Raw genomic sequence first — 19404 nt, forward strand, 5'->3', positions numbered from 1 at the left:
CACACACACAGTGTAACCTGCTGCTTCACAGGGGTTGTGTGTAAATCACTGTTAACACACACACACTGGACCGCGCCTTTCCCTTCCCCCACCCACACACACACCCTTGCACTAAAATACTAACTCAACAGGTTCCCAAACTTTTTTTTCGTAATGATTATTGCGTATATCTGTTGAGTTAACTAACCGAATTTCGCCCTCTTCTGGGAAAAAAAATAAGAGTCAAAGTCAAGTAAACCTGAGAAACACAGCGCACCTGTGAGGCTCAGTTCAGGTGAAGCAGTAGTGGCCAATGCAATACTACATAAACATGTGAATCTCGACCCAATACACTGTGCAAAAATAATTTTAAACACCAATACATTCATTCTCGTTTGGTAACTGCGTTATTTTGATTTCAATTAAATCCACTAGTTTATTAAGAGTCACTTGTATTTCTTAGATTGAATTCCAAAACACACTGGATACTATTTTGCAACTTTTTATATTCTCCATAAACAATGCTTTAAATTACTTCCGCAAACTCAGGTGTGTTCACGGCCTTGACCTGCTTTACTTCACTGCAGTGAACAGTTCACCCTCACTGCCATCTATTCACCCACAGATGCATTACTTACAATACAATTTATATTCACATTAAAAAAATCATTTCGATAACACCTACAATTACATCAAAATATATTATAGTCTCGGAAAGCGAACAAAAAAATCGGAGGAAAATTCCCACTGAGGTCTATAAACCATTGAAATCGTCATTATTAGATATGAGGCACTGACGCCAATCTAAATGATTTGAAGGAATTATGTCTTGAACATGAACACAATTAATACAAGAGCACTGTCATATTTACTTAATGCACATAAAACAAAAGTGTTCCCAAAACCAAGAACTTTATCCGCCCTATTTATCCTGAATATCTGCAACAAGGTTGGGGAAAACACCAGAACGCTCGGCTCCCAATTATTCTCGCACAAAGCCTGCATTACAGTACAAGGAAAAGACTACGCACTCGATTTACAGATGAACTTTGAGGAATTTTAGGGAAGCAAGCTCCCTCCGTCCCAAAGATCCTCCTCACGCTCGTGCCATTTCGATTAGCACGGCGGCTAACTCCACTAGCCTGCTAACATGGAGAGCTGGCTAACTTTGTTCTGCTCCTCAATTACGAGGCCAAACAAGGAAAACCAGAAGACAACAAAGAGAGCTATCAGACCAAACAGAAGAGTTTCCATGGAATCTACCTTTGTTTTTGGTTTCGTTAAAGTCCCGATGTGAGGTCGTGGCCTATCGAAACGGGCTTCTCTATGGCCAATTTCAGATTTTCCAAGCGGTAGGAAGTGATTGTAATTCCAAACGTTTGCTGCTCTATATTTGGGCGTTTCAGCCCCACGCTACGCCAGACGCATCTGCCCTATTTTATGAGTTCGCTTTCTAACGAGTGGCACGTAACGCGTTTCTCCCGACGAAGCAAAACAAAGAAGAAACCTAATATGAACAGATTTAAGCAGTCTTTTTAAAAACCCACCAATCTATCTCGCTCCCCTTGTTCACTCCTCTCTTCGCTCGTCGTCCCACCGTGAAGCGTCTGACCCCTCCCCTGTGGAGCAGGAGTTCAGTTCACCGACACCGCTTTGGGCGGGGACACGGCGGACTTTTCAATATGCAAGCGAAAGAAAAAAACGCAAAATTACGCTGCAGAATTGTTCTTTAAATGTAAACGCAATTATTCGTCGTGTGAATTATCAGACTGCATTGTAGATGATATGCCACGAAACAACGACTTTTCGCTGCACCTGTGAACCTGCGATAGCCTATAGGCTACTTCATCACGGATTGATTGGAAATCTGAGTTGAGAGAATTCCACCAAAATGGAATCGTTTATTCGGAACAAAAAGAATATATACTAGGCTATAAAGAATGTAGATCAAATAAACATCAAAGGCTAAATAAAAAAAAAACCTTGCACTACACTTTTCTCACATAATTCAGTCATATTTATTAAAACACTCTTTTGTTTATTAATTATATTTTAAATTAATTATTCTATCAAACTTCTATTTATTTATTCCAGTCCATCTGTTTTCATTTCCTATTTTGCATATATACAGTTATTTATCTCTATATTTTTATTTCTTCATTTATTTAGTTCTGTTTATTTCATTATCCTGTATGATGATATGAAAATCAAATAAAACTTTTTAGGGTTCCCCATTTAGTGTCCTCAGATTGCCAGGTTATGGTTCTCCAACGGGTTCAACCAGTGTAGTGCCTCAAGTGTCTTTTTAATTTGTACCCTGCTTGTGCAATGGAAAATAAAATAAAATAAAATAAAATAAAGATCAGTCATTATCAATAGGAGGGAAGATAATGTGCTGGCTAACTCTTTAGCCTGATTTCAGATTTTGAATTTCATTATTCTTTTAAGTAGCCATCACATTAATTTCTTTAAATCAACTATGAGGAATATGAGATATGAGGTTGGTTAATTTACAGTTTTGAATTTAGTGGAGATTCTATTTATTCAGTTTGATGAGAATCTTGGTGGACTTGTTATCACTACACAGAACTGACATTGCATTCAAAACATATGAATTATTAATGCTGTGGTCCATCTAAGTCGATCTCATTTTGCACGTCATTTGCTCAGAAGACTTCCTGAGGTCACCAGATGGATATGTCACTTGAAGGTTTGGGAAACAGACAATAGATTTGATAATTACAGTAATTACAAGAAGAACTAACCTTAAAAAGTGATATTAAGGTTGATGAAAGGTTATCTGTAATATTTAGCCATGGCAGACAGAACAATTAAAGAGAACAAAATAAATGGATAATTCCGACAATATCACACAGTTAGTAACTAATTAAAGTGATTGTAGGCATAGCTCAGTAATTTATAGACTTACTATTGGTTTCAATATTAGTAATATACTGCAAGTCTGAATTCAAAAGTTCAATGATCTATTACTTCCACAACAACCAACTCATTTAATTTATCACTTGAATCAGACTGACTCATGATCTGTCACTGGTGGGTCAATAAGCGTCAGTCATATCTAGTCAAAGTCATCTGAACCTTTCAGCGTGGGATATTATAGTAACACTGAGTTCCCCACCCAGCAACTCAAGCTCAGCTGATGTTAAAAACTAACCTCAATGCAACCAGTCAGGATGGGAGTTTGTGGATCCAAGCACTCAGTATGAGTCAGTCGCCCTTCTATTAGCAAGTACAGGAGCACACAGTAGCTCCTGATAGGTTCGTAGGTCACTCTCTTGACCCTAGGGCACACAAAAATGTTCAGCAGCTACAGCACAGAGAATTCCACATTTGTCCATGTGTTGCACACTGGTGTCGCGTCACATGGTGTATTGTTAGCCAACAGGCAGTTTGTTGCCAAAACTAGCCCCAGCAAGTTATGGAGCAGTTCAAATGCGAATCAGCAGAGGCTTATCAATTCTCCATTTCTGCTTAATTGCTTATCTTTTTGTTTCATTTTATTTTACCTTATTATGCATCGGAAGGCATTTTTAAATGGATTATGCAGGAAATGTATTGTTTTACAATATTTCTGGATACTGTATTTCTGATCAAATAAATGCAACCTTGGTGAGCATAAAATGTTACAAACTTTTGAATGGTATGTATGCCCACTTGGCTCTATTGTTTATTCTGTGCCTGCTTAGAACAGTTCCTGATGTTCTCTCTGAATGCCACAATTAAATCTCGGATAAGGTCAGGTTGGAATCCATGACCATTTCAAGGACTGACAAGACAAATAAGCAAATACTGGCAAAACAACAGAGACATTCAAAGGGCCTTATACTGGTTTGGAGCTCTCACAGATATTTTTATTTTTTTTAACATTGTACGAGTATCTTGAACAAAAATTTGGAATCAGTTGTTGCTGTATCATTTCAATATGTGCCTTATTTCACATATAATGCAGCCTTTCTTGAAAAGGTCCCTGAGATACATCCTCATCAAATATAGCAGGCCACCAATGAGGAGCTAGAAACAAATCCACTATTAAGGCATTTTACTTTACATTCTCGCTTCTAATAAAGCTTCCTTCAGTAAAAACGTCCATTTCCTGTTGTCCTCTCACATCAAAATCCACTGACATATTTGTTTAGAACGGTAATTTGTTTCTTAAAAACACAAAGCCGATCACTTCACAAGACGTTAATTGATGGACTTGAGGATTATTGTAATGTTTTTATCAGCTGTTTGGACTCTCATTCTGACGGCACCCATTCACTGCAGATGATTCACTGGTGAGCAAGTGATGTAATGCTGAATTTCTCCAAATCTATTCAGATGATGAAACAAACTCATTTACATCTCGCATGGCCTGAGGGTGAGAACACTTTCAGCAATTTTTTTCATTTTGGGTAAACTATTCCTTTAAGACTGAGACATTAACTGGACAGAAATAGGTAGAGGATTCTGGCAGGTGACAGAAGTAAGATTTTTATCACAACATGAATACAAACTCAGCTGCAAAGACTGGTACACATATAGTTGCCAAAAGCTAGACAGATCTGATTAAAATGTTTCATTGAGCTGACGAGAAGAGAATGCAGGGAGGTTAGGATCAGTTGAAGAATGTTTATATTTGCCAAATGTGCCAGTGTATGAAATAATTGATTAAACTCTGCATGGGGCACAAGATGACTCACGATGTTGAGCAGAGCAAGTGAGTCATGAGAGGGCTAGTTAGGGTTCTCATGGCTCTATCTAGTGTTTATCAGTGGAAACTACAGCGGGGCCCTCTCAGCACTTAAAGGAATAGTTTGCTCAAAAAAAGAAAATTCGCTGATAATATACACACCCTCAGGCCATCCAAGATATAGATTAGTTTGTTTTTTCAGTGGAAGAGATTTGGAGGAATTTAGCATTTCATCACTTGCTTACCAATGGATCCTCTGCAGTGAATGGGTGCCGTCAGAATGAGAGTCCAAACAGTTAAAAATATATCAATAATCCACAAGTATAGATCTGTTTTGGACTGCTTTTGCTTGTAAACAGTGCTTGATCTGTGCATATTTCTCTCCTGATTCAGGCCAGACAACTTTTTCACTAGTGAATATTATGGATAGATGAGTCATATTTTAGCTGGAAGCAACGCTTTTAAGTTAAAACACCTTAATGATGGATTTGTTTATTACAAACACTCAGCTTTTCACTTATAAGATGTTAATTGAAGGACTGCAGTCATGTGGATTATTTGTTGATTATTGTGCTTTTATCAGCTGTTTTCAGCTGATGGCACAGACACAAGTACTCGTTACTTGTACCTTTTACACATGTAATGTGTATTTTTATTTCCTTTAGCACCTGCATCACACAAAGGAGACAGTATAAGCTCTCATGATCAAACACACAAAGCCTTAATGTCAACCCACAAGAGGGAGCCAGATGGCCACAAGATGTAATTATCTGTTCAACCAGGCAGGACAGATGTAGGTCAGGAACTGCAAGTCCATTATATGCTTAACCTTACCTGGTTGCTTCCTTGCATTCGCTTGCTCTGCATCTCTTTAAGTTTTCCATCACACAAAGAGGTGGCACTTAACACAAAAAGAGTACAAAATATGGCCAATTTCTTCTTTTTCAACAAATGGACAATGAACTTTAAGTAAATGTTTTATTTTGTGTGTTTTTTTTTTATTGTGTGCTTGCCAATTTCTGCAACAGTAGTTACCAAAATGTTCTTGCAATAAACATTTTAGAAATGAAGAGTTTATTTGCAAAAATAGATCACTTTTAAAAATGGTAAAATAAAAAAAAAAAAAAAAAAAAAAAGTTTTAAAAATGGTCAAAAATCATGTTTTTTTATTAGCCTATGTAATCATGTTTTTATTGTGTTTAATAGCTGTATTTTTTTAAAGTTATTTTTTAACCTATTCAAAATAACCCAACTGCAGTTTGATCGAGATTAATTGGAATGCACAATGAAAAAAAAAGCATGATTTTTGAAAATTGTTAAAAATGGAGTTATCTGTTTTTGCAAATGAACAAATTTAAAATAAATGTAGGCTATATTAAATAAACAAACCATTTTTTACAGACAAAATGTATATTAATGGGTTGCAAATTTAGCTTAAAACAAGATGTCACTCAGTAGAGACTATTTTTTATTTATTTATTTTTTCTTAAAATAACTTATATCAGGGCTGTAGTCAATACTACACTTTAGGTAAAAAGTGACATATTGGAAATACTGTAAAACAAAATAACGGGAAATTTAGGCCATTTGAATATCATTATGTCAAGGGTAGCCTGTATAACATTTCTTCATCTATATATTGTTTAATCCATAGATATTTATATATCTATGGTTTCATTTATTTAAATATATTTAAATAATTATTTTAAAATAACTGTGGGCTGTAGTCAATAAATCTGTAATAGTAGTAACTAAACGTGTTCTCGTTCACTTTGGTTAACTGCCAGGCTCATGAACGCGCATAGACGTGCACAGGTTTAGTAGGCTACTGTTCAGCACGAAACGGGATTTTACAGCACTTCAGCAATTCCGTCATTCAGTGTGACAGAAGATTGTTGTGAGTAGATGTCTATATGCAAATAGAGTCATTTTGTATGAAGAAACAATTTAAATTTAGAATACCTGACTCATGCCCATAGACACTAGCCTATTGCTCAAGCTTGGAATGGAAATGTAGTCAAATCCATTTGCTTTTGATGGTTTTAATTTAATTATATTTGACGCTCTTTTAGCATTATATCGGATATCGCCTGTATCTGTTATATCTTTTACATTATCCATAAAAACGGTGGACGAGGAAAACTGTTCTTGTTAGAGAGATTAGAGCTCGCAGACATGATAATCTGGATTAGTCAACCGTCCACAGAGCTCGCGCATGTGTGCCATCAGTGATCAACTTCAGTTTTACCCTATGTCACATTTCAAGAAATCTAGACACTGATGCAGCACGTCTTAACGGCTAAATCACAAGTATGTAAGGGATACTGAACAGACAGCCGGTCATTATTTAACAAGAAAAAAACCTCTTCATCCGGGTTATCCAAGACCCCCTCTTTACGTCAGGGTCTTGATAACCCTTTCAGAGTTTATTTTGCGATATCTAAATGTACATTTTTCCTGCTCGCCAAATAAACATAGACATAAAATATTGATTTAAATAGAAAAGTACGCATTTCTTTCTTCGTGTAGCCTATTATCTATTACATTATTAATCAATAATAATAATAACACCTTTAAACTACTAGCTACTACTAGCCTACTACTACTAATGTTGTTGTTGTATTGTTCTGCCATTCAAATTGCTTTATAAATTCGCTTCCTCTTCGTTTTTTGTTTTCTTGTTTTGATTGGACATTGACTGGGAATTCCCATGCCTCTAGCTATCTATCAATATTTTATTCTTGCCATAGATTTAAATGGTCCCTCCAGCTGTTTTTATTATTAGCCTACTGTCAGTATTCCCGGTGATCCCGAGAGGGTGCTACTGTAATTTGCGATGCAAGATAAATGTCCAGTTTAGGGGTGATTATGCAAAAAATAGTTGGTTGTCGCTCAGTGCTGCGACTGACCAATCAGAATCAAGTGTGGTAGGGTATTGATACCCTTGAATAATATTTTTATTGATTAAATGGAATTGCACCAGTAAAATGTGACTTTGTCTGTCTCTTCTTGCAGTTTTACATAACCTTCAGACACATGCACAGTTTTAGAGGGTGATAATTTTAGGGATAGGCCTACAAACTTAAAGGATAGTGGCATACAAAGATGCTGATGAATGTGATCACACAAATAGCTCAGAAGTAATACATTCCATGCAAACTTCTTAAATGTTGTCATGTTGTTTTCAACAGCAGATCTATAACTCCCTCTCTTGAGAGGAACATGCACAACTTAGTCCAAATACGTGGAAAACATTATCTCTACACCATATAACCAACTTGTCTGGTTGGTGTCTTTCTGGTCAAATATGAGCAAGCCTTAACACAAACAAGAGAAGTGGATCAGCATTTAGGATGATGCATTCAAGATTAAAATTAATTTAACAACATATAGTGGCAAGCATATACAGTGCACTTTCCTACACAAGTGGATAGTTCTAGAAGCGTTCCTGACCCTGATGGTGTGGATGCGCAAAGGATGCTGGGATGCAAGGGATCATCTGGGATGGGGGTGAGATACAAGCTGACTCTGGCTACAGGACTGCTGGAGTGCTTGTGTTTTGCTGGAGTCGTGTTTGGTTGGGCGTCTCTCGTGTTTGTCCTAAAGACAGATGGCTACTTCAGCGATTTGTGCATCAATGCGACAGACGCTAGTGGAGAACTTGGCACATGTGAGGTCATTTACAACAGTGGCTTTTAATGTGTTAGATGGTTCACTTCATTTTATGCTTTTTCATTTTGGTCTGTGTCTACCTGCTTATCTGTTTTTCTCTTTAGATTGCAGTCTGCAAGATGAGAATTTCTCATTGGTTTTTACTGTGGCCTCCTTCATGAACAACTTTCTCACTCTGCCCAACGGATTCTTCTACGACCATTTTGGCACGATGGCAACACGATTTTTGGCAATGTGAGTTATTCCCTCGTAGGATGTAAAGCAGAGGTCAGGCAAGAATTAGCAGAACTGCTGTGTCTCTGCGGTAGAGTCAAGAAGTTTATCTGATTGTGTGTGGGGTGTGCTTTAAGCAGATAGTAGAAATCTACGTGTTTTAATGGGCTCCAAAAACAGGGCTTTGTGCACTGCAGCCATGAAGTAAAAACAGCCCCTAAGTAAAATTAGTTAAGACTGCCAGAATATTTGCAAATGTAAGTTGTTGTGTAATGTTAGGGACCACTTGTTCTATACAGAAAATATACATTTATAAAAAGAAAAACACTGAACCATCACAATAATATTTGAACAGTTAAGTGTTTCCTAATTGATTTTGAATGATATTTTATTTATACAACTCTGTATAATCATTATTTTGTAGATTTCTTTATACCATTGGCACTCTTATTGTGGCATTGTCCAGTAAAGGTAAAGACAGACTTTTTTTTATTAAAAATTGCATCACACACACATCATGGGCATATTTGATATGACTAATTTTCCTTTCTTTTCATTGAAACAGCTCTCTCTATCTTGCTTTTTCCTGCTCTGTCCTTCGTAGCTGTCGGAGGTATTTTATTTCTAATGACAAATATGCAGGTATGTTCATGAATTATTATATTTCATACATGCAATACATCAAGGATATGATCAATTGCTTGCATTACTTGTCCTCATTATAGGTGGGGAACCTTTTTGGCTCTCATAGATCAACAATTATTACAGTCTATAATGGGGCCTTTGACTCTTCGTCAGTTATCTTTCTTATCATCAAGGTAAAAACCACACACACACACACATATACAGTATCTCACAGAAGTGTCAATATTTTGTGCGCCCACCATTATTTTCCAGCACTGCCTTAACCCTCTTGGGCATGGAGTTCACCAGAGCTTCACAGGTTGCCACTGGAGTCCTCTTCCACTCCTCCATGACGACATCACGGAGCTGGTGGATGTTAGAGACCTTGCGCTCCTCCACCTTCCGTTTGAGGATGCCCATGCTTGGCCAATCCATCATCTTTACCCTCAGCTTCTTTAGCAAGGCAGTGGTCGTCTTGGAGGTGTGTTTGGGGTCGTTATCATGTTGGAATACTGCCCTGCGGCCCAGTCTCCGAAGGGAGGGGATCATGCTCTCACTTCTGTGAGATACTGTATATATAAAATGCATTGAATAGTCCTATATTTGATCCACAGTGATTTAAAAAAAGAGTTTATCATCTGTTTATCATACTGCAATTTATGATACCCTGTATAACAATTTTTGAAGGTGCTGTATGAGAGAGGGGTTTCTCTTCGCTCCTCATTTCTCTTCCTCTTAGCCTGTAATCTCATTCATCTCCTCCGGACTCTTTTCCTTATGCCAAAATCACACATTCCCTATCCCATCCCAGACGACTACAAATATGGGTGAGTGAAACGATAAGCTGAGTAGAAGCTGAATAAACAACAGTTCAAAGGTTTTGGGTCAGAAATGAATTATTTTAGTCAGCAAAGATGCATTATATTGATCAAAAGCGACACTAAAGACTTTTACATTGTTACAAAATATTTATATTTTAAATACATGCTGTTCTTTTAAACATTTTTCATTCATCAAATAATTAAAAAAAAGGTATCATGATTTCCACAAAAGCATGGACAAGCAGGACCCCTGTTTTCAACATTGATAATAATAATAAGAAACATTTTATGAGGAGCAAATCAGCATATTTGAATGATTTCTGAAGGATCATGTGACACTGAAGACTGGAGTAATGATGCTGAAAATTCAGCTTTAGTTGCAAAGATTTAAACTAAAAGTTTATGTTTGCATACTATATGTGTGTTCTGTGTATATTTTTTATGTATATATAAATACACACATATACATGTATATATTAAGGAAAAATATGTTAGATTTATATACAAAATATTTATATTTATATATAATATAAATTATATTCAAGTATAAATATATATGTACATATAAATATTTGTTAAAATATATACATATATGCCTGTATATTTATATATACATAATAAATATACACAGTACACACAGTATTTAGACAAAAGCTTTTATTTTGAATGCGATTAATCATGAGTAATCATTTTGCAGCCCTAATATATACTCTATATTTAGTATGTAGTAAATCTGATATAGCCTCAACTACGTATAGTACATAATTTATGCTCTTATCCATATTAATTCAAATGCAAATCCTTATTTACAGGATGAGCTGTGCTAAATCACATAGCTACAACGTTGAACAGTATGAGGCAGAGCGAGGCCCGAGTTCAGACAGAGGCAGAGGTGTAGCTGATGAGCCACTGGAGACTGACACGCTACAACTAACAGACAACTCTGAGAAAGGTGCTGCTTGGCCAGCATAGCTCTTACTTTGGTAGACACTGCCTGGTTATGGAAACATTTATTTTCAATGAATGGTTCAAATAAACTGACTGAAATAAAGTTTTTTCTTTTAATTTTTTCCCCTATAGACAGTTTTAGGAGCTGTGTTCTGTCCTGGTTTTTCCTGTGGCACCTCATATGGCTGTCAGTCATGCAGCTGCGGCATTATTTCTTCATTGGAACTCTGAATCCAATGCTCAACAGACTGGCCAACCAAGACCCAGACATTGGTAAACAAATTTTTCTCACTATTATGATGCATTTCAGTGAATTCAGTGAATTCTTTGTTTATGTTAGGAGTTTCTCAGCTCATAAAATCAACTGGAATTTGAATTACAGGAGGAGGAATTTACTGAATTCAAAGACATTCAACACTATCACACATTAGACTTGATTTAAAACACTCTGGGTAATGAAGAGATTTTGCAGTATGGCCCATAAACTAATATATATTAATATATTGTATATGTATAGATAGATAGATTTAAATTATATAATTAATATATTAAATGTAGATCAGTTAAAAAAAAAATCTATTAATAGTATTTCCACAACTGATTATTAATATAATATTATATTTCTATATACCCTATGGTGTGTGTATGATCATTTTCATTGGTAATTTTTACTGAGCAAAAGAAATTTGGAATGTCAAGAGAAGGAATTTACTGAATTCAAAGGCATTTAACACAATCACACATCAGACTTTGCGGTAAATTAAAGCATTCTTAATTGATGTAAATTATTATATTAAATATTTATAAATTACATATTCAAAAAATATAAAACATTAAAATTAAAATACAAAATAAATTAAAATAAACATTTATGTTAGTGACATTTAAAAAATTGATTATTAATATAATCATATATTTCTGGAAATATTCCATATGTTGTGTCTAGGATAATTTTTATGGATAATTTTAACTGACAGATTTTTTTTTCTTGTGAAAAACTACACTTACAACATGAATTTAATTCCATTTTAATTCTACTCCCTTAAATAAATAATAATCTACAGTTCTGCATCCTCTTTGCTATACCAGTCAAAATTCAGGAATGGAATTGGATTTTCAGTTGTCAGTGCAATTCTGATTGACAGCACACGTAGGATCATTTTCAAATGCCTTACTGTGATCGCTGCAGAGGTTATAGAGTTTGACTGAGACTTCTTTATCTCTTTTTCATTCTCAGTGAGTGAGTACACCAATGCGTTTGCTTTCACCCAGTTCTGTGGAGTTCTCTGTGCTCCCTGGAATGGACTGCTAATGGACAGACACAAAAGAAAACCCCTAGATCTAGGGTCAGTTGAAAGAAAAACGTGAAGGTCTGTTCCCTTTTGATACTTCACTCGTACTGCGTCGCTAGATGCTTATGGGGAAAACTCATTTTTCTCCGATCACTGAAGCCTTTTTCAATCACGCAGTGTAAGTGCACGGCCATTGGTTCGTGCAGTGAAATAAAAATGAACCAATGGCTAGGCAGTGGAGCCAAATTTCTCAAAAGAGCAAATTCACAGCGTTGTTGCAAATGCCGCGCCGTCATTGCAGCATGTGCAGGACTTCGCTGCATGCTGATGATGGCCATTCAGAGTGTGTTTCCTGTCTGGGCAAGTCTCACGCAGAATCCACTGCAAGAACATGAGTCTCACCTCTCTGCGTGCTCAGATCGCTTTCTTTTCAGAGAGTGAATCCGCCCCTCGCACCCTCCCGTTTTCTTCCTCCCAGGGACCTGTGAGGAAAAACAGCAGGGCAGAGGAACTCAACACCCGGCTGCGAGCAAGCTCACGCTGGCCCAGGCCCTGCGTGCCTCGCTCTCACCTTGCAGAGATGACTCTCCCATCCTCTTCGCGCACCCAGACCAGTGTCCCTCATGACAGCATGTCTCTAGCAGCATCAGACACAGAGGATTTGTTGGGCTTGACGGTCGACCACGCCCCTTTGCCGTCTGCGGATCCTAGCGACACCAAACTAGGGATGGATGCCAAACTATTCCGCGTCCTCTCTAAGGCGGTTGAGGAGCTGGGTTTGGAGTGGTCTGCGCCAGAGGGGCCCACTAGTAGCCGTCTGGATGAATGGTTCCTGGCCCTCTCCTTTCTTCCCGGAGGTCCACGACGAGCTCACGAAATTGTGGTGCGCTCCCTACTCGGCTCGCCTTCATATGTCTGCATCATCCACCCTCACCTACGTTGACGGCGCTGAAGAGAAGGGCTACGAGAGGCTGCCTCCTCTGTATGAGTCAGTGGCCGCGCACCTTTGCCCGCCCACTGTCATTGGATGGAAAGCGAAGGTCGCTCACCCCTCCAAGCTGTGCAGGACAAAGTCTGCCCTCGCTGGATGAGCATACTCCTTGGCTATGCAGACAACCTCGACACTGCACTCCATGGCTGTGCACCAGGACTTTCAGGCCAAACTCCTTCAGTGCATGGATGAGTCAGGAGCTGCGCAGTGCAACAGACCTGGCCCTGTGAGCCACAAAGATGACAGCACAGGCCATCGGCAGGTCAATGGCCAGTTTAGTGGTGCTGGAGCGCCACTTATGGCTAAACCTCACGGAGATCAAAGAGGCTGACAAGGTTCCTTTCCTTGACTCCCCAGTCTCCCCTATTGGGCTGTTTGGACCCGCCGTCGAGGGATTTGCAGAGCACTTTACCACTGCGCAGAAGTCGTCCCAGGCAATGCGACACTTCTTGCCTAAGCGCTTCAGCTCTGCAACTGCAACCAGTAGACCCAGACCTGCACCGACTCAGCAGCTAGCAAAACCTGTGCTGTCTCCTGCTCAGCTTTCTCAGAAGCCTGAGCCTCAACAGCACTCCCACTCGGCCAGATGCTATCTATTCCCGAAGCGCCAAGGACCCCGGCCCAAGCTGATGCTGGATTCTGTGCCTCAGGAATCGTCCTGATCCACTGGACCGGAAGAGGAGGAGGCAAATCTTGCCATCGGCAGACCACCACCCAAGCAGCCTCTGTTATGCCTCCAAGCACCCTGTTCGGTTCCGGGAGCCGACGGTAGTTTGTTTGTCATAAATACTGTTGTGAGCACTGGGCCCGTTCAAAAAGCGCCCACACAAACAGTCACTGTTATAGCGAGAAAAATAAAACACAAACATTTTCAAAAAGAGAGCAAATTTCCCCTTCCACTTATCACGAGTGCCAAGTCCCCTCACGGTGACCCACCACCCAAACCAATCCAACACCTAGCCACATGAGCCGAGGCCCATGATTCAGCGGCATGGTTCCAACCTTAGTGCAGAGCAAGGACGCTCACGTCCTGCACTCCTAGGTGATGAATTTACTGGCAAAAGGAGCTGTAGAGACGGTTCTGCCAGCTCAGAGCGAGTCAGGCTTCTAGCCATTACTTCCGTGCCCCCAAGAAGGATGGCAGCCTCTGGCCCATCCTCGATCTCAGGCACCTGAACCGTGCCCTCATGAAACGGCCATTCAGGATGACTACTTTGAAACAGATACTCTTGCAAATATGGCCAGGGGATTGGTTCTTCTCTCTGGACCTGAAAGACGCTTACTTTCACATCCAGATAGCTCTCCTTCACAGATGATTCTTGAGATTCGCTGATTCCTTCCCTTCGGACTGTCCCTGGCTCCTCGCACTTTTATGAAGTGCATGAATGCGGCTCTCTCCCCTCTGAGACTCCGCATTCTGAACTACCTCGATGACTGGCTTATCCTAGCCCAGTCGGAGGCCGAGATAATATCTCACAGATCCCTCCTCCTCAGCCACTTAGAGTGCTTGGGTCTCAGGGTCAATTTGCCAAGAGCTCACTGTTTTCCAACCAACAAATCTCATTCCTGGGAGCAGTTTTCAATAGTCGCACCAGAACGCGCAAGGGTCATACAACAGCTTGTGGCTTCCTTCAAAATTGGAGCCTCTCGCCCTCTCAAAACGTTTCAAAAGATGCTAGGCCTCATGGCCTCATGGGAGCTCTGTGCAAGGGCAAACCGACTTTCGGCTCCTGGTCGGACAAAGAAGGTTGGCTACACATCAACTGCCTCGAAATGTAGGCAGTATGTCGAGCCCTTCAGACCTTCTTACCAGACCTGAAGGAAAAACAATGTGCTAGTCCGCTCGGACAGCATGCCAGTGGTATCTTATATAAATCGCCAAGGCAGGCTCACCTCAAAATGCCTCTTTGAGATGGTAAAACGCCTCTTGGAATGGGCACATCTCAACTTGCATTCATTGAGGGCAGTACATGTGCTGGGCGTATCGAACCAGGGAGCAGACATGTTATCTCGGAGCAACGTCCCCTCAGAGGAGTGGATGCTCCATCCACAAACAGTTCAGAAAATCTGGGAGATCTTTGGCAAGGCAGAGGTCGACCTCTTCGCCTCAAAAGACAACTCTCACTGCCGAATTAATTTTTCGAAGAACGAGGACGCATTGGCCCACGACTGGCCCAACCTCCTCCTTTACGCTTTTCCCCCGAATCAGGGAACACAAACACAAAATCCTCCTAGTGGCCCCACTCTGGAGGAACCAGCTTTGAAAGTATCCCCCCTTTGAGCCGCTACAATTAGCAGACCTAAGAACCCTGTCGCTAAAAACCGCTCTGCTACTGGCATTGGCATCAGTAGGTGAGTAGGCGAGTAGGTGACTTGCAGGCGCTCTCTATAAGGCCTGCCTGCATTGAGTTTGGGCCTAGCGACTTCAAGGTTGTCCTAAAGCCAAGGCATGGATATGTTCCCAAAGCGCTCTACACCCTGGTTAGAGCACAGGTTATCACTCTCTCTGCGCTTCCTCCTTCGGCGGAGGACCAGGAGACCTTCTCTGTCCTGTCAGGGCGCTGAGAATTTACATTGAGCGTTCCGCCCCATTCAGGCAGTCAGAACAACTCTTTGTATGCTTCGGTGGCTACACCAAAGGGTCTACGGTCACGAAGCAGAGAATTTCTTGATGGTTAGTTGACGCTATTGCGCTAGCATACTCCTCCCTGGGCCTGCAGTGCCCCCTAGGAGTAAGAGCCCACTCGACACGGGGCGTAGTTTCTATAGGTTCTATAACTTGGACGTTCCGGCCTTACAGGCTCAGATCCTCTCTGCTTAAATGGGCATGCAACTTCCAAAAAGCAGGTCCAATCTGGCGTCTGCTTTACTTCATGTACGCTCTTGGCCCTTTTTAAAAGTGCCGAGGCTGTATAGCATTGTTTGGAACGATTATTCAAGGCTGCTCTTGCCTCCTGTGGGGTTCACCCTGCTTATACTTGGTTCCTCTGAGCCCTTAGATGCTCAAGGCCAGTTAATTTTAGTCGTTCCTCTATCATAGCACGGCGGGATTGTACTGGTTCCCCATAAGCATCTAGCGACGCAGTACGAGTGAAGTATCAAAAGGGAACGTACTCGATTACTAACGTAACCTCGGTTCCCTGAGATACGGGAACGAGTACTGCGTTGTTAGCCGTGCTATGATGCTGCACGACTCAGTGTTGTTGCTTCAGTCGAATTTACCTGAGGATCCTATGGTGAAATGCCTGCTTATATAGCCAGATGGCCCCACCCATTCTGGCGGGCTTCATCGCCATAGGCTTGTGCAGCTCTGCTGCCGTGCCATTGGTTCGTTTTTAAAGCCCTGCACAAACCAATGGCCGTGCAGTTTCACTGCGTGAATGAAATAGGCTTCAGTTCAGGAGAAAAAAGGCTCGAGCCATTGGTTCGTTTTTATTTCACTGCACGAACCAATGGTTGTGCAACTACACTGCGTTATTGAAAAAGGCTTCAGTGATCGGAGAAAAAGGAGTTTTCCCCATAAGTGTCTAGCGACGCAGTACTCATTCCCGTATCTCAGGGAACCGAGGTTACGTTAGTAACCGAGTATGCTTTCTTTACCATTTTTCTTTCTCATTCCCACCCTGTATTTTTTGTAGGTGTGTCAGAACGGGAAGCAGACCTGCACTCATCCGTTCTGTCTCTCCTCCTCACCTCTCTGCAGTGCCTGTTGTTCTCCATTTGTGCAAGCATTCCATTCCTCCCTCTCCAGTACGTCACATTCATCCTTCAGGTCCTTAATCGCTCTTTTCTGTATGGAGGGAATGCTGCATTCATCAGCATAGCGTAAGTAAATCTGGTGATATAAGTATCTCGATTGTCACTAGACTGGAATCTTTACTTAAGTGAGTGCAATGAATCTGAATTCCTACAGGTTTCCTGCCCGTCATTTTGGAAAGATGTATGGTCTAGTGATGTCTCTATCAGCTGTGGTATCATTGCTGCAGTATCCCTGCTTCGCCCTCAACAAAGTTCTTGGAGGAGACCCCTTCTGTGTAAATCTATGATTCCCACACCACTGTTCCCAATCTATGATTCCCACACCACACCACTACAAAGAGCTCATATACATACAGTGGCCCCAAAAGTTTCTGTACACTTGTATGAAAGTCATCGAATTATATCACAAAAAATCAAACCAAGTGACATTTATTTTAAATAAATATAGCACAAGCACACTTTGAAAGCAAGGACATTTTTACAAAAGGAGGTTTTAAGTGATTAAACAATATACTGAGATACAAAAAGTACCGACACTTTCTAGGTAACAAATGTTAGTAGAACAAGTATTTAGTTAATGTAAAGTTAGTTCTGAGAAAATGTCTAGCATTATTTCTTTACAGATTGAACTTGATTTGATATTTTGTTATCTAATTTAATTAAATTCATATATTTTAAGTGTGTCCATTTGAGGTTTCAATACTTTTTGGGGCCGCTAGATGTTGATTCCTATGGAAGCCCATTTCTGCTAAAAAAAACTGAAGTCAAAAAGCTGAAATGATGTGATAAAAATTGTGATATAAAACGGCAGTTTTTTCATAATTACGACTTAGTATATCATAATTTTGACTAATTATGTCATAATTATGACTCTTTATGTCCAAAGAATGATTTTGTTTTAAGACAAACATGCTGTGTGGAGTTAGTTCTAATCAAAAATTATTAGATATGTGGCAGAAATGTTCTTCCATACTATACCTGCAACAAGATTATATGGTTACTAAAACTATATAAATACTAAAAAAGCCTATAAAAGTGAGTTTTTCACATCAAACGTAAAAACCATATAAATGATTTCTCCATATCAATTTTCAGTCGCATTTGATTAAATATTCAGTTAGTTTTAATTCCTTGTGTGTAAATTGACCATAATCATTAATTTGTTTTTCACAGCTTTTACTGTAATTAGTAAATTCTGCTGTGTTTCTTTAGGTGAACATCATCTTGACTGTCCTGACTCTGCTGGCCTTCATTCATCCTGTCTATGTGTTTCTTCACTGCAGAGAGCTGGCAAAACAGCGAGAGAATTCACAAAGTATTTTAGAAGCCTCCATACAGGAAACATCAATGTATTAATTTAAATCTATAGACGTACTTGATTAATGCATATGAATATGCAAACCTATCTAAGCCTTAGCTTTTGTAACTGACAAAGGGAACATTAATAAGCATTTTGATTCTTGTGTATTCAAAAGCAACGTTTTACCACCATTGTATTTTAGAGATTTAATTACTTGAAAATAAGAGTTAACAGTCAGCTATTAAATTAATTACATTTAATTTAATTGGTTATTGAATATTTACAATCTTGATGAGTACAGAAATAACAATAAAAATATCAAAAAAAAATTTAATAGTTCACTGTTGGCAAGAACAGATGTTTAGATAAAAACATTTGTTTAAACATAATGATTAAGGAGCAAGGGGAGATCACATGGGTGTCAGAAACATAGTGATCTTTACAATTGATCTCCAGACTCTTCTGGAGTTGTATGGTATCCAGTTTTGCATGTTAATATCCTGTTCCCACAGGAAAAGTATTAACAGTCCTAAAAGAATCACACAGCAACTCTAGACCCATTAACCAGTGGTTTATCTTCCAAAACACACATAATACTGATTTATATCTGGCACTGCAGTTTAAGTCCACAATGACCATTTACATCTCATATACAGTTTTCAGTAGTTATTAATTAATGTCCATTCAAGGTTTATTATAGCATGTTTTATAAATAATGTGTGCTACAGCTATGCATCCTAACAATTCTGAACATATTGTGGAAACATGGAAAATTCCTTAATTAACTCCTTAATTATTATTAGTATTTTTTATTTCAGACCAAAATGTTGAAATAAACTATATAAGAAACACTTTTCCTCTGTTATAAAAACAAGCAAATGTGTGAAATAAAGGTCCCTGTATGAAGAAAGAGTATGGTTTAAATAATGACATAAGGTAGTTAATTAAAGCAGACGCATAGTATTTCATTCTTCACATTAGGAGTTGGCAAGCTGGTTGTTCTCTCCCTTTTTCATGAGTCTTCTAAGTTAGCGAGACATCATTCGGACAAACTCTGTGGAACATAAGGTGAAAAAAATAGGTTATAGAGATTAATATATTATATATATATA

At 39.3% G+C, this 19404-nt stretch overlaps 3 protein-coding genes across 11 annotated transcripts in view; 1 reads left to right on the plus strand and 2 right to left on the minus strand.

Annotated features, from left to right (window-relative positions):
* The window catches only part of LOC107664559 (catenin delta-1-like), a 42406-nt gene extending 40790 nt beyond the window's left edge, over positions 1 to 1616 (minus strand). For 3 of the 6 annotated variants that reach the window (XM_016455155.1, XM_016455156.1, XM_016455153.1), the window contains exon 1: positions 1527 to 1613. The gene's annotated coding sequence lies outside the window, so the exon portion shown is untranslated. The other 3 variants (XM_016455157.1, XM_016455154.1, XM_016455158.1) reach the window with 2 other exon arrangements.
* A 4858-nt stretch (positions 1617 to 6474) lies between these two features.
* LOC107664567 (solute carrier family 43 member 3-like) lies at positions 6475 to 19035 on the plus strand. Of its 3 annotated transcripts, none has more exons than XM_016455171.1 (14): positions 6475 to 6569; positions 7688 to 7725; positions 7864 to 8342; positions 8449 to 8578; positions 8982 to 9028; positions 9123 to 9199; positions 9283 to 9375; positions 9869 to 10008; positions 10815 to 10954; positions 11083 to 11223; positions 12188 to 12296; positions 16873 to 17058; positions 17147 to 17267; positions 18205 to 19035. In XM_016455171.1, exons 3-14 carry the CDS (start codon positions 8150 to 8152, stop codon positions 18346 to 18348), a joined length of 1521 nt encoding a protein of 506 aa, XP_016310657.1. In that variant the 5' UTR covers positions 6475 to 6569; positions 7688 to 7725; positions 7864 to 8149; the 3' UTR covers positions 18349 to 19035. The 3 variants fall into 3 exon arrangements, with proteins under 3 accessions (XP_016310657.1, XP_016310658.1, XP_016310656.1); XM_016455172.1 differs by having other exon boundaries at positions 7867 to 8342; XM_016455170.1 differs by having other exon boundaries at positions 7688 to 8342.
* A 75-nt stretch (positions 19036 to 19110) lies between these two features.
* Positions 19111 to 19404, minus strand: part of LOC107664568 (calcium-binding protein 2-like) — a 22646-nt gene continuing 22352 nt past the window's right edge. For both annotated transcript variants that reach the window (XM_016455174.1, XM_016455173.1), the window contains exon 7: positions 19111 to 19346. In XM_016455174.1, coding sequence (XP_016310660.1) covers positions 19321 to 19346 — 26 coding nt within the window. In that variant the 3' untranslated portion in view covers positions 19111 to 19320. The remainder of the gene's footprint in view (positions 19347 to 19404) is intronic.

Source organism: Sinocyclocheilus anshuiensis, unplaced genomic scaffold (genome assembly GCF_001515605.1).
Source record: "Sinocyclocheilus anshuiensis isolate Anshui unplaced genomic scaffold, SAMN03320099.WGS_v1.1 scaffold331, whole genome shotgun sequence".
Lineage (NCBI taxonomy): Eukaryota > Metazoa > Chordata > Actinopteri > Cypriniformes > Cyprinidae > Sinocyclocheilus > Sinocyclocheilus anshuiensis.

Excerpts from the sequence above, each read along its gene's own strand:
- LOC107664567 (XM_016455170.1), top strand. The coding sequence starts at position 8,150 with ATGCTGGGATGCAAGGGATCATCTGGGATGGGGGTGAGATACAAGCTG. Across the intron at positions 8,579-8,981 it reads GCAACACGATTTTTGGCAAT|ATTTCTTTATACCATTGGCA; the intron begins GTGAGTTATTCC and ends ATTATTTTGTAG. Across the intron at positions 11,224-12,187 it reads CAACCAAGACCCAGACATTG|TGAGTGAGTACACCAATGCG; the intron begins GTAAACAAATTT and ends TTTCATTCTCAG.